We start from the raw sequence: 14220 nt of genomic DNA, 5'->3' as shown, positions 1-14220 counted from the left end.
AGAGAAAGACTCAGATGTTGTGCAGGCATCTCGCCTTTGTTGTCTTCTTGCAATAAAGTTGCAATAAATTTTGACTTCTGGAACTCTAAGCATTATTTTGCAAGACAGAGAAGACTTTTTTTTCCACAACATAATGTCTTTAGAACTGACCTCCACAAAAATGTATGTGTAGGCGATATGTACAGTACATACACTACTGCAATCACTTTGTCAATCAAATTTATTTGGTTACAAAACAGGTATAAAATTAAGAGTAGAAAAAAAAGGTGTCTATGCATGTATAATTCTGAAAAACAAAACAAAAATAGTCTTTCCAAAGAAAGGCATCCATTTTTTTTCCCTTTTTTGATTAAAAACATTCCACTGAGGGTATGAACTACGTTAAATACAGTATGCCACCTTCTCTGGTACTAAGAACTAACACAAACCCAAAAGGATTTTAGAGAAAACAGCTACAGTACGCTGAAACCTGCGTGACAGTGAAGGCAAAGTTACTTTGATTATTAGCAGTAAACACAAAATGACATCAGTAAATGGATCGGTCACAGAAGCCAGACATATGAATCATAAGCAATGTGACAGTACATTCATTTGTGCAAGACCTGAGGGAGCAAACCTTTCACAGCCAGAGAAGCTGCAAAATATATATTGCTCCCTGGGGAATGAGAGGGGTATATTTGATTCCTCAGTCTCATAAACAAGCATCACCGTTTCAGTTCTGCAGATTTAAATATGTATTTGGGAACTGCTTAATGATTTTCAGTTGTCACTATAAGGCCTGATATACATATTCAATCGGAAGGCATCTGAGGCAGGTTACATCCCCTGTCCTATTGGCTCGGCTTTAAAGGAGTGTGTTTGTGAGAAGTTTCTACAAAATTCAAGGCCATTGAATTCATGACAATACATTTTTGCCAATTACATAAGCCAATGTACTTAAAAAATAAAATAGAAGAAGACATTGTAAGTTGCATGTCTTCAGACAAAAGCAAGGAGCATTTTAGAAAAAACCCAGGTGGCAAAGCAGGGGTACATTGTCTTTCTTTGTAGCCCAGTTTTCATGTGACCAGATACATTTCAGTAATGTTTTATCATCCATTGTACAGCTCCTTCATCTGGATATGAGAAGAAACCTTCCACTTGGTCTCTACATGTTTTACTGGTTCCATATTGCTGATGCTGGGGTTGAGAGGAGACAGTCTATCCTCAGGCCAGGCTTCAGTGTTTGCGGGTGCGCTGACCCCCTGCTCCGGTGGTTGTGACGTACAGGAGGGGCTGAAGTTGCCTGGTTTGGGGGCCACGTTTGATGAGGTGTGAGGGCAGAGTGGAGGAAGGGACATCTGCTGTTGATCCTGTGAATAATTAATAAGGTCAACAGGAAATGAAACTGACTCTAACTTTCTCAGTAGTTGTTCTTAGTGCTATTGAACACAATACATGTGTGCATAAAAAAAAAAAAAACTGAACACAAATTGGATGGAATAAATTACAGGTTTATCTTGCAATAAATGGATAAATGTATGCATTAAAAAAAATAATAATACATCATGAATGAGTAAATGAATAAATCATTAAAAAATAACTAAAATCAAATTGTGATATCAGACCTGTTTGGTGGATATTGTGAGAGGGTCGAACTTTTGTAAGCTGAGGCTGGGCTCTGTGTTGGGGGCGCAGAAGAGGGGCCGGGGGATGACCGTTAATGTGCAGGTGGGGATCAGAGGTGCTGTCCAGGGGACGAAATCGCTGGCTTGTGTTCTTAGCCTGAGACAGCTATGGAGCGGAGAAAATATTGAGTTTGTTGCAAAAATACATGTATAGAAATTATGTTTTAAAGTCTATTTTTTGAGCATTAGAAGATTTCGTATTGTAATAGTAGTAGTCTTTTATTCCCAAACAATTAGTAGCCTATTATTTAAACTGTAAAATATTTATACTACCATTCATAAGTTTGGGGTCACCAAGGGATTGGGATTTTTTAAAAGAAATTAATACTTTTTAGTATTTAGGCATTACATTTATTAAAAGTGCTGGTAAAGCCATAATGTAAGACATACAATATTACAAATGATTTCTATTTTAAAATAAATGCTGTTCTTTTAAACGTTCTATTCATCAAGGAATTAAAAAATAAAAATAAAATAATAAGCAGCTAAATGTTTTCAACACTGATATTTTTTTTTCCCCAACAAATCAGAATATTAGAATGATTTCTGAAGGCAAGAGTAATGACTGCTGTAAATTCTGCTTTGCCGCTTACATTAAAACAATATGCTTAATTGTCATGAAAATAAATGGTCCTAAAAATACATTTAAATTTAATTATGCAAAATATAACTTCTTCTTTGGGGTAAATTATGACCTGAACAAGTTTTCGCGAGATTCATCCATTTATCTAAAAACTCACTGCTTGTCCTGTGACTTCAAAGGATCGAGATCTCCTCTTGCGCCTGCGACCCTCAAAGTCCTGCTCTCGTGGAGCGGGGTTCTTCACAGCCTGGCGGTTCCGCGGCCGTGTCCATGTGCTGTTGGGTGCGGGGCCGTCTCCCGTGCTGCTGGACAGGTTGTCATCTGAGGTGGCGTGGCATAGCTCTGGGCTGGGCTGTCTTCCATGCCGTAGCACCAGGCCTTTAGGGGGCGCCTCGGTCAGAGACAGGTTACTCTTGTGCTTTTTGGAATCTAGGGGCGAAGGTGGCGGGGGCAATCGCAGGGCGTCTATTTCTAGAACCTTAGAACGCTGTCGAGCAGCCTTGACTGCGATGTTCTGCACGCCTCTTAGAATCTGCTGTCTCTCTGGACAGAAAACAGTTCAGGGATTTTAAAACTATGACTAATTAAATAGATATTATGTAATTTGGCATTAATCTGAGAAGAAGCCATGTAAGATTTGCCTCAACTGACCAATCAGAATCGAGTGTTCCAAGGAGCTGTGTAACAGCACAAAGATGAAAGATGAGCAGAGGAACTCTTACCTTTAGGAGTCAGAGGGGCATCTGTGCCGTTTTCGCTGCTCTCAGGTGAGGAGTCCAGATGGCTGCTCATACTGTGACTGAGATGGCTGCATCTCAGAGCATCATCCAGGACAGATGGCAACAGCTGCAGAGATACAGTCAGCATAGTGTCAGACACACTCATTTATTCAGTACACTCAGTTAAAAAACAGAGAAACCAATTAAAATGGAGATTAAACAGAATATTCACACTTTCTGTGAATATCTTTTCAAATTTGACGATTTTCATATATACTACTATTCAAAGCGGTCAAGACGTCAAAGACATCTCACCAAAGCTGCATTTGTTTGATCAGAAAAACAATAAAAACTAATATTGTGAATATTTTTAAAATTCAAAAAAATGTCTTCTATTTTAATACATTTTAAGAAGCAATTTATTCCTGTGATGGCAAAGCTGAATTTTCAGCATCATTACTATAGTCTTTAGAGTCACATGATCCTTCAGAAATCATTCTAATATGCTGATTTGAAGCTCAATAAGCATTTATCATTAGTGTTGAAAACAGTTATGTTTAATATATTATATTTTTAAAGAACATTTTTCTTTTAAAAGTATATATTATATATATATATATATATAGTCACTTTTGATCAACTTAAAAATCTTCAGCCAAATTAAATCATATAATATTTTTAAAGAACATTTTTCTTTTAAAAGGAAATCTTTTTGGAAATCTTCAGTCACTTTTGATCAACTGAATGTGTTTTTGCTGAATGAAAGTACAAAAAAAAAAAAAAAACTATATGTGATCCTGGACCACAAAACCAGTCAAAAGTAGCATGAGTGTATTTGTAGCAATAGCCAACAATGCATTGTATGGGTCAAAATTAGCGTTTTGTTTTTTTTGTTTGTTTGTTTGTTTTTTAATCCCAATAAATTTTTTATTTTATGCCAAAAATCAATAAGGATATTAAATAAAGGTCATATTCCACGAAGATACTTTGTAAATTTCCTACCATAAATATATAAAAACTTCATTTTTGATCAGTGATATGCATTGCTAAGAACTTAATTTTGACAGCTTTAAAAGCTTCTTTTTTTTTGCACCCTCAGATTTTCAAATAGTTGTATCTTAGCCAAATATTGTCCTTTCCTAACAAGCTTATTTATTCAGCTTTCAGATGATTTTTAAATATCAATTTCTCAAAAAATGGACCCTTTTGACTAGGGTTGGGAATCATTAGAAATTTTCTGGTTCCGGTTCCAGTTCCATTAAAATCATTAAACAACTATTAAAAAAAATAGTGGTAAGGAAAAATGCACAGTACTCAATACTGTTTATTACTTACTGTCAACTTAATTTAAAGATTGGCAATGTCAAAACTAAACAGTATAAACAGTATACACATTTTCTGGTTCCGATTCCATTTAAATGAACTATTATTATGTTTTTTGCTATTTTACATTGAATGTAGTGTTGCTGGAAGGTAGTAAGTAATGTTGAGTAATGTTAGTCCATCAATCAGCATGTGCTTCAAAGTTGATGTTTTTTACACTATCAATAACATTTTGCTTTTCAAGCAGGAATAACTGGTTGGCCAAATAGTCCCTAAAACAGGGCAAAGACACATGTTCATTTCCCTAAATAAATGAAATATAAACTGTTACACTTATAACCATGTATACACACACTTCATAAAGCCCCTTTTTTTACAAATAATAATGCAGTCAGGAGATGGTGTGATGCAATGAGTGGTTTCCACATTTTAAAATGCATGAAAATAAATATTTTCTATCACTTTGTTTATCACTCTTGAAATGACCTGTACACTAAATAATCTAACCCTCATACTTACATAACAATAGCAGTCTATTTATTTAGTGGTCCAAGTTTAAGTCAGTATGTATATTAATGAAAATATGGGACAAATATAATGTAATTAATGCTGCGTTCCAGGCAGGTTTTTGAGCCCGTAAATCATGACTTCAAACCACGACTAACGACTTTGTAGCGTTCCAGGCAAGTCACGCCAAACTGCCTGAGCGCAAGGAATTGTAGCTAGATTATTAAATTTATTGCAAAGTTATGTTGTCCTAAAGTCTATTTCTCACCGTGTACCACTTGCATAAACACCGCATCCATAGGCAATATTTTCCGTGGGTTCCCAACCCTACTTATGACTGGTTTTGTGGTCCAGGGTCACATATTACAGTACGCTGCACATGTAGACTCCCAGAAGCTCACCTCTCTGTTGCCCTGGCCATTGATGTGAATGGGTGGAGGAGTCATAACTACAGAGTTCTTCATCTGTTTGTGACTACTCTTAAACACTCGGTCTCTGTATGGGCAGGAGAACATTTTTAACTTACAATAAATGCATGTGAACAAACTTAGACTCCTTTAACACAATATAAAGGAGGTAGTTATATTGCAGTTCTTTTTATGTCCACAGGACAAGCAGAATGTTCCTTGCTATTTTTATTTTTCACATTCACAATATTTAAAATATTTTGGCCATTAAAGGTTTCCATACAAGGAAATATATTAAGTTTGCATAAGGAGGGAAATGTCAAAAAAGTAGCAAAAGAACTTGCTTTGAACTCTTCTTACCCATCAGGCTCTGGGAGAATCGGAGGCAGCGTGTGTCTCCTCAGTTTTGTCCGCCCTTCTCTGTTGTCTGAGCCCAGTGTGCGAACACTTTCTTGGTCTGAATCCATCTCCTGCAAGGGGTCACGACCTCTACTGGGGAGGGTGATCTTGGGTAGGGAACTCTCCTATAGAGATACGTGTTAACATGTTCAAGATCACTCTGAAATACTTCATGCTTTTATCATGTCCTTCTCTTGAAGAGCTTTTAAAGTCAACATGAAACTAATTTAACTGTCATAATGTTCCATGTACAGGATTTTGGAAAAATGTGCACTGATGTTTTTTGCAAAATATGAGCAATAATGTTTATTCACAAAGTAAACAGTCAATTTTGATTTCATGTTGACTTGAAAATGCCTGCTTGACGTACCTTAAGAGTACGGACGGTGAACTTATCCAGGGCCACGACTCTGTCCAAGTTCTTCTCATCCATTTCCTTCATGTACATCTCATAAAGCTCTTGAAGATGAGGAGGAACCAGGAGACTGTGATCTGCAAAAACAATTACTTATAACATTTATTTTTCCACAAGAAAGTGTGTGTGTGTGGGTGTGTGTATATATATATATATACACACACACACACACACACACACACACACATATATATATATATATATATATATATATATATATATATATATATATATATACACAAACGCGCACACACACACACACATATATTTTAGCTTGAACTGGACTGAACCCTCATATTGCATCACTCTGGAAAACCTGACTGCCACAGTTTGGCCTGATTTATCACTGGCTGAGATTTCGGTGCCATTTCTTATTCCTCTGAATGACTCACCATCAATAAACTGCCGCTGCTGCTGGATGATCTCATGGCAGAGGTGTCTGTGCTGTTCGAAACGCTGCACTACCACGTTTTTCTGTCGGATCACGTTGTCCTTGAGCAGCGCGCTGGACTGCATCTCTGCGTTCTCGATCTCTAGCTCGTGAACCTTGCAGAGGAGGCAAAGCACTTCTCTCTGCTCCTCAGAGCTCACACGGCGGGGGAGAAGCTCTTCAAGACGTCGTGCTTTCTCTCTGAGCTCTGCCAGGCGCTGCTCCAATCCGGCCTAAAGAGAACAGAGGGACTATGGTCAATTACTGTGATGAGTGACTTTATTAACACGGCAAGTCATGTACAATTTATCTTTGCTTATAAGGAGTCTCAGTCTAAAAACAGAAAGGAAATGTATTAAGGTAGTATGCACTGCCTATGCGGAGTGTTCCAAATGAATAACAAGTTCACTGAAATGAACTGGTTAAACCAACTGATTCACTAAAAGGAATTAGACATAAATTTTAAACTCACAGCACAGTACTGTGAGGTTTTTTTTGAGGTGTTGTGCCGCCCTCTAGTGGCTAATAACAACATTACCTTCTGTTTTTGTATTTTCTTCTGCTCAGCCATGAGCGAGACTAGGTTCTCTCTGGCAATGGCCACCTCTTGTGTCTCTGTGCTGTCAGGCAAAGATTCTGGTGAGTCTGAGTCTTTTTCACTTTCATCCTTACTAAAACTCTCCTTTCTCCTCTCGCCTTGCCACTTCTTTCTTCTCCTGAAGCGTTCTTGCTCCCAGCTAGATGGAGACGGATAATATTTCAATGACCAAGCATTTACTTGAAAGAAAGTTATCACAAGCAAAAGTTTCAAATAAAACATTTCACAAAATAAGTTTATTCAGTCTGAAATAATAAAACAACTGATGATAGTGTTCATGAGTGTGTAGATAGTCCAAATAGCTTCAGGGCAACATGTGTATTTAGCTATAATCTTGTTTTGGTTTGTGTGCAGTATGAAGACTCACTCTGTGATTGTCAGCAGATGTTTGGATGTGTCAATCTGGATTTCCATGTTGCTGTTGTCCAGCTCCATAAGACGCTTCCTGATGTCCATCTGCTGTCTAAATGCATCGATCAGTTGCTCCCGCAGTTGGTCCATCTCAGCCCGGCTCTGCTGAGAAGAATGAGCCTGCACCTCCGCTACAGGCAAACACACACACACAAAAATTTTTTATGTCACACTTTTAAGTGAGCATAGAACAGAAATAGAATAGAAATACAATAGAATAGAAAACAATCTAAGAAGAAAATTATACATTAGTGATATTTAGAAAATAATCTAATGAAAAAATATAGTCAAAATAATATATTAAATAAATATTAAACATTCATAATATAATAGAACAAAATCAATTAAAATTATATTCTAATCAAACAGAAAAGAACCAGAAAGATCAGAATAAAACAGAATAGAACTGAATCAATTAGAACAGGATCTAACCAAACAGAATATAATGCAAAAAATAATAGATACAGAAAATAATACAATAGAATAGACCAGAATTATATTATTAAAAATGATCTCATCAAAAAGAAAATAACACAGTAGAACAGAATCAATTCAATCAATCAGTTGGGGGTTCGGTGCCTTGCTCAAGGGCACCTCAGTCGTGGTATTGCCGGCCCGAGACTCGAACTCACAACCTTAGGGTTAGGAGTCAAACTCTCTAACCACTAGGCCACGACTTCCCTAAATTCATAGTAGAATTCAACAGAATTCAAAGTAAAATTGAGGTGATATCAATGGTACATATCACTTCTATTTAATAAAAGAATCAAACCAAACATAAAACAACATATTAGAATAGAACAGAACGGAATAGAACAGAACAGAATAGAACAGAATAGAACAGAACAGAATAGAATAGAATAGAATAGAATAGAATAGAATAATCAAGGTGGTATCAATAGTACATCTCACTTCATTTCTTACAGATAGGATGTTACCTTGAACATGGCGGATGTCTGTTCTGTCCGGGTTGAGCTGTCTGCTGGCCTGGTCTGCTATCTTTTTCTTCAGCCGCTGAATCTCGCTGCGCAGGTCAGAGATGATGCTGGTGTACTGGGCGACGTGATAGGACACATTCAACAGGTTTCTCTTTACCTGCATAGGAAGAATAGCATGACACAGAGTGATAGGATATATAGGAACGGTAATAATGGGTTGTCAATTGTTTTATCATGTGTTAAACTAACCCGTGTGCGGATGCTTTTGGCACGGTCAGCATAAGTCATGGTATTCCGTGAATCCTCAAAGGCCAGAGATGCAGGGCTTATATGGGCAATCATCACCGTCCGACTGTTTCCTCCCAGAGAATCCTGCAGTCATGAGTAAACCCAGTAAGACAACCAAAATCAAGAAAAATATCCCATATGTCTCTCTGTTCATGAAGATTCACTCCGCTGTACCTTGAGCAATCGTGTGAGCTTGCTGTCTCTGTAATTGACATATTTGTTGCCATTCTTTTCGCTCAAAGCATTGATGCAGTTTCCCAGCGCAAGCAAAGAGCGGTTGATATGAGCACCCTCTTTTAACCTTTGACCCCTGTTCTGTGTCTGAAAGCAGAAACAGTAGTTATTGCACCAAGTTTTTAAACTGTCAGTCTACATGCAGGTTAGGAAGTCTGTTAGAGCTTCCAGCAGGGGGCGCTCTTGTATATTTCATTTTCTGAATAGTTGTGCAACAGGCTTGTCTTCCTCATCAATGGAGAACAAACAAGCACTCATGTTTCTGTGCAACAATACCCTATAACCAGAAACAACATGATCTGCTTTTGTGCCTGTCACATGCATGTTTAATCCCACAGGGCGCCTGAGTGGTTAACATTTTTAACCGTTTCCATGGCAAATACATGGCACGCTTTCTAAATGTGTTCCCATCTCATGGTAATGTCACTTTAATATTAAACATGATTCACGTCTTTCATCAAAATCTGTGGAGGTGTTGCAGATGAAACAGATGAAATAATCAACAAATATTTTCATTTAGATGGCTTCAGTTTCCCTCCAAGTTTATCACTAATAGTTAAATCACTCTTGGAATTGTTCCCTCGTCACAGGGTGATATATGATTCTGAATATATCTGGTGCCAGCTGTGCCAGCTTTTATGTAAAAAGAAAGATTGATAGCCTTACATTAATGATTACCAACTTCATAGACGTATGTTTGAGCTTACCCACTGTGCTTTTATGTTCCTACTAAACTAAAAGATGAATGGACTTTTATATTTCACACCTACTCTTACACATCATACCTGTGAAGCCCGTTCAGACCCTGCCAGATCGATCATGAAGAGACGTGCGAATCGCACTTCCTGCAGGATGTCTCGACATCGGCTCTGCTGCCGTACGGCCACCTGCAGCACAGCGTGAGAGCGAGATGACGTCTGATTGGCTGCTGTCGGCTCTTGTGTTCTCTGCTTGTTTCCTTTCATTAACAACTCCATGATCTGTGAGAGAGAGCAAAAACAGAGAAAAAACTCAACATCCAGCTCCACAGTACCATTCATAATTCTGAGATTGACAGGATTTTATTTTTATTTTTTTCGAAAGAAGTCCCTTATGGTCACCATGGCAGCATTTATTTGATCAAAAATACAGTAATACAGCAATGTGAAATACTTTTAAATAATTTAAAATTATTGCCTCATATATATATAAATTGTTACTTATAATAAAGCGTGAACTGAAAAAAAACAATAATATTTTATATATAATACTAATATACTAATTTGGTGCTTAAACATTTTTTATCATCAATGTTAAACAATTGTGCTGCTTAATATTTTTGTTGAAACTGTGATACATTTTTTCAAAAAAATTTATAAATAAATGTAATCAATAAAAAGTTGAAAGTACAACATTTATTTTGAAATAGAAATCTTTTGTGACATTAGAAATGGCCTTGCTGTCACTTTTTGATCAATTAAATGCATCCTTGCTGAATAAGGGTTTCACTATTAAATACTTATTTAAATATACACCCCTATTGTTTTTATTAAGTATCATAGAATGAACATGAACAATAACAACATTAACAATAACTACTTAAACAAAAAACAAACACACAAACAAACAAACACATTATTTTAAGTAACAACCTGTATTTCCCCACACACATACACACACATTATTTTAAGTAATATGGTGCCTGAATAATGTGTCTAACTGACCTCTCGTGCATTAATGGTGGAGACTTCTGTGATTCCTGCGACCTGTATTTCTCCCTTCGAGTCCTCTCTCAGGTCCAGAAATCCTGATGATGGATTCAGCAAGTCTCTTATCATCTCATTATAGATCTGAAACACAAGAATTAAACAGATTACAAACCATGCTCAGATTTCAAGATTACAATCATTGTTTATGCATTTGACATTTACATTCATGCATCTGACAGACAGACGCTTTTATCTGAGATGACTTGCAGTGGATGAATATCAAAACATGCAATCTGTGACCTTTCCATTACTAGCAACATGCTCTACCAGCTGAGCACATGGACAATGCTGTAATTTGTAAAATATGAAAGGAACTACTGACAACAGACCACGGAATTATTGAAAATTTAGTGCACACTGTAGCAGTGACACATTGGATTATGTCTGAAGAATTCACCTCACAACACTTTTTAAATTTTCATGCCCAAAATTATTGATTTTTAAAAACCATTGATTGCAACAATTATAAATTAATTACATATAGTAATCAACACCTGTTTCAACCAATCAAACTCTAGAATATATGGTGCAAACTGTCATATACAGTATTTTCAGGATGCTAGTGTAGAGATTAATCTCGGATTTAATATTTTAGAGTATTTCAATAAGCTTCATTCAGCCCAGTTTAGAACAGGGCCACATCCTGAGCACCACCTGTGGTCACTGCAAAACTCTCAATTTAAGTCGCCCCAAACGTAATATTTCATCACTGTCAGTGAGGTCACTGTGATCTGCTGTAGGCATGTGATAATTTTAGGGTGACGCCGACAGTATGAAAAGAATCCATTGACAGAGAAAGAGTAGAAGACCTGCTAAAGATATAGATGGAAGGAAAGAGAAAATAGAGACAGGATAAACCGGGAGGTCTGAACCTAAACCACAGAAGCTGAGAATAAAAAGGCTTTCTCTCCAGGGAAGCGTTCCCTTGAGCATTTGGAAGGCCCAATGTAAACAGGAGTTTTAATGTGAAGGTGTAAGAAAAGCAGAGGACAGGAGAGCATTGTGTTCTTTACTGAAGGTTGCTCTTTCCGTGTGTGGACGGAGTGGCTTACTCATAGGTCTGCACATCCCAAACACCCCTTTAACCTAAAGAAGTCAAACAAATCTGTGTGTTTATGTGTGTACATTAAGTTGCCAAGTGTGTGTTAGTGAGTGCACACAGGTAAAAAAAAAAAAAAAAAAAAAGCACTGAAGTCGCTTTGATATATCTGATGCTAGATTATAAATAATAATAAAAAAATATATTTAGAATTATTTAACAATTATTAATTTAATTTAATTTAATTTAATTTAAATGTGACCCTGGACCACAAAACCAGTCATTAAGTGTCAATTCTTCAAAATTGAGATGTATACATCATCTGAAAGCTGAATAAAGGACCAATATTTAGGACCATATTTTGCCGAGATACAACTATTTGAAAATCTGAAATCTGAGGGTGCAAAAAAATCTAAATATTGAGAAAATCACCTTTAAAGTTGTCCAAATGAAGTTCTTAGCAATGCATATTACTAATCAAAAATTAAGTTTTGATATATTAACAGTAGGTAATTTACAACCAATTTATATATTTTTTTTTTTAAAGATTTATTTATGGGCTTTTTATGCCTTTATTGGAAAGGACAGTGTAGAGTAGACAGGAAAGTGTTTTTTTGGTGAAGAGAGAGGGGAGCGGGATCGGCAAAGGACCACGAGCCGGGACTCGAACCCGGGTCGCCGTCAGCACAGTTGCGCTGTATATGTCATTTACATACCTATTTTAATGGAACATGATCTTTAATTAATATCTATACTTAAAGATTTTTGGCATAAAAGAAAAATCTATAATTTTGACCCATACAATGTATTTTTGGCTATTGCTACAAATATACTCCAGCGATTTAAGACTGGTTTTGTGGTCCAGGGTCACATATAATTAATTAAATAAATACATACTGGGTTATAGAACACTGTAAACACTTTCACCATTTTAAAGGAAAAATAACTCATTGTCAAACATCAGTCAATATAGAAATACTGCTGAACAGACTTTGATTGACAAAATGGGCAATGAGACATGTTGAGAAAAGAATGCGAGACAGAGAGAAAGAGAAAAAAGACACTGAGAGAACTGAAGTGGTGCTGCTGTCAGCTCACTCATGTGATCTCAAATGCACATGCATCAGCTGTCAAAAACAGGACAGAGCTATTGAGATTGAAGGCTAAACTGGAGCCCTGGAGACAAAATGTGAAAAAAAAAAAAAAATCCCATAGACTTTCACTGAAAGAGGTACCCAAGCCATATTTAAAGAACAGAATGTCATATAGAGTAAACTTATTTGAGAAAAAAAATATTAATAATAAAAAAAAAAACTTTCAACACAGTTTTAGTATCACAGATATAATATTATAGATTTTATTACTATTTTTAAATTAGTTTTTATTTTCTGTTTTCATTTTAGTTTAATTTTTTTTTGGCATTTTTATATAATATAATATAATGGGTAATATTAGGCATTTTTTGCAAGTCAGCAGATATTTTTCTTTTAAGATGCAAGGCTGTCTTACTTGGCCAGTCACATAAAAGCATAGCGATCTGTTTCTAAGCTAATGCAGTAGGGGATCAGGGAAGCATGTATTTGTTTTGAGTAAACTTTGGACAAGTCCATCACAACTCAGAGCTTTCTAGTATCAATACAACATCAGCGTAATCAAAGATGCTGAGATAGTCGCTAAGCCGACAAGATTAGCCCTCCCTCAGGCGAACAGAGCTGATAAACAGACGTGTATCGGCCACTCGCTACGAGCCTGATGATTATCTTATCACATAACACTTAAGCTGTTACCCTTTTTTTTAATTGTTTAAAACTAAATGAGGGCAATTGACTTTACTATGTGTATTTATTTAGCGTGGCAATAGGGTGACAGTATCTTTAAAGGTTCTATATCAAATCTCTAAGTGATACAATATGTGAGGGAAAAAAAACAACAACAACTGGCTGCTAAAATCCTATTTAGCAACCAAATGAAGCTCTCACCTCCAAGTAGGACATAGAGACACTGTACTGCATGTCATCACTGGTTTCTTCGATGGCTTTGAATAGGTCATTTAATGTGCGAACATAGATACCAGGTTCTCTGTCTGTTCCCAGCATAGTGTAAGTCTTCCCACAACCTGTAGACACACACACATCTAATTATTAGGACCACAATTTAACCTCATTTTAATGTCTGACATCACACATCAAAATAAAATAAATACATTTTAATAAAATAAAAAAGTCCTTAAACATCAAACATGTTTATTTATTATTTACATTTTATTTGTTGGATCATTCCTGCTGCCTGTGATACAGAATAGGCTTATCACTACCTCTTTTCATAAATGTGAAATACTTTTAGATAATGAGCATATGTTCGTCAGCATGGCATAAACGGAAGGCACAAGTGTAAGGTGAGTCATAGTGAGTGATACATAATGTTTACAGGTGGCTTTTATCCCTGTCAGGCTGAGCACAGATCTAAGCTTTATATAGCCATGGCCACAGACAGGAACAGTCAGTAAGAGTCACT

General features: G+C 36.5%; 1 protein-coding gene across 1 annotated transcript in view; it reads right to left on the bottom strand.

The window, feature by feature from the left end:
- Nucleotides 1–205: 205 nt before the first annotated feature.
- The window catches only part of LOC109107481 (kinesin-like protein KIF19), a 43342-nt gene continuing 29327 nt past the window's right edge, over nucleotides 206–14220 (bottom strand). The window contains exons 5-20 of the mRNA XM_042735939.1: nucleotides 13686–13822; nucleotides 10623–10748; nucleotides 9705–9899; nucleotides 8860–9006; nucleotides 8647–8769; nucleotides 8398–8554; nucleotides 7416–7590; nucleotides 6989–7187; nucleotides 6413–6683; nucleotides 5976–6097; nucleotides 5567–5730; nucleotides 5201–5294; nucleotides 2973–3096; nucleotides 2408–2793; nucleotides 1608–1773; nucleotides 206–1352 (exon numbers count right to left, since the gene is read on the bottom strand). Of these exons, the coding sequence (XP_042591873.1) occupies nucleotides 1219–1352; nucleotides 1608–1773; nucleotides 2408–2793; nucleotides 2973–3096; nucleotides 5201–5294; nucleotides 5567–5730; nucleotides 5976–6097; nucleotides 6413–6683; nucleotides 6989–7187; nucleotides 7416–7590; nucleotides 8398–8554; nucleotides 8647–8769; nucleotides 8860–9006; nucleotides 9705–9899; nucleotides 10623–10748; nucleotides 13686–13822 (2720 nt within the window). The 3' untranslated portion in view covers nucleotides 206–1218. The remainder of the gene's footprint in view (nucleotides 1353–1607; nucleotides 1774–2407; nucleotides 2794–2972; nucleotides 3097–5200; nucleotides 5295–5566; nucleotides 5731–5975; nucleotides 6098–6412; nucleotides 6684–6988; nucleotides 7188–7415; nucleotides 7591–8397; nucleotides 8555–8646; nucleotides 8770–8859; nucleotides 9007–9704; nucleotides 9900–10622; nucleotides 10749–13685; nucleotides 13823–14220) is intronic.

This window comes from Cyprinus carpio, chromosome B12 (genome assembly GCF_018340385.1).
Source record: "Cyprinus carpio isolate SPL01 chromosome B12, ASM1834038v1, whole genome shotgun sequence".
Lineage (NCBI taxonomy): Eukaryota > Metazoa > Chordata > Actinopteri > Cypriniformes > Cyprinidae > Cyprinus > Cyprinus carpio.
The sequence above is the reverse complement of the archived record's forward strand: the minus strand, read 5'-3'. Positions and strand labels throughout refer to the sequence as shown.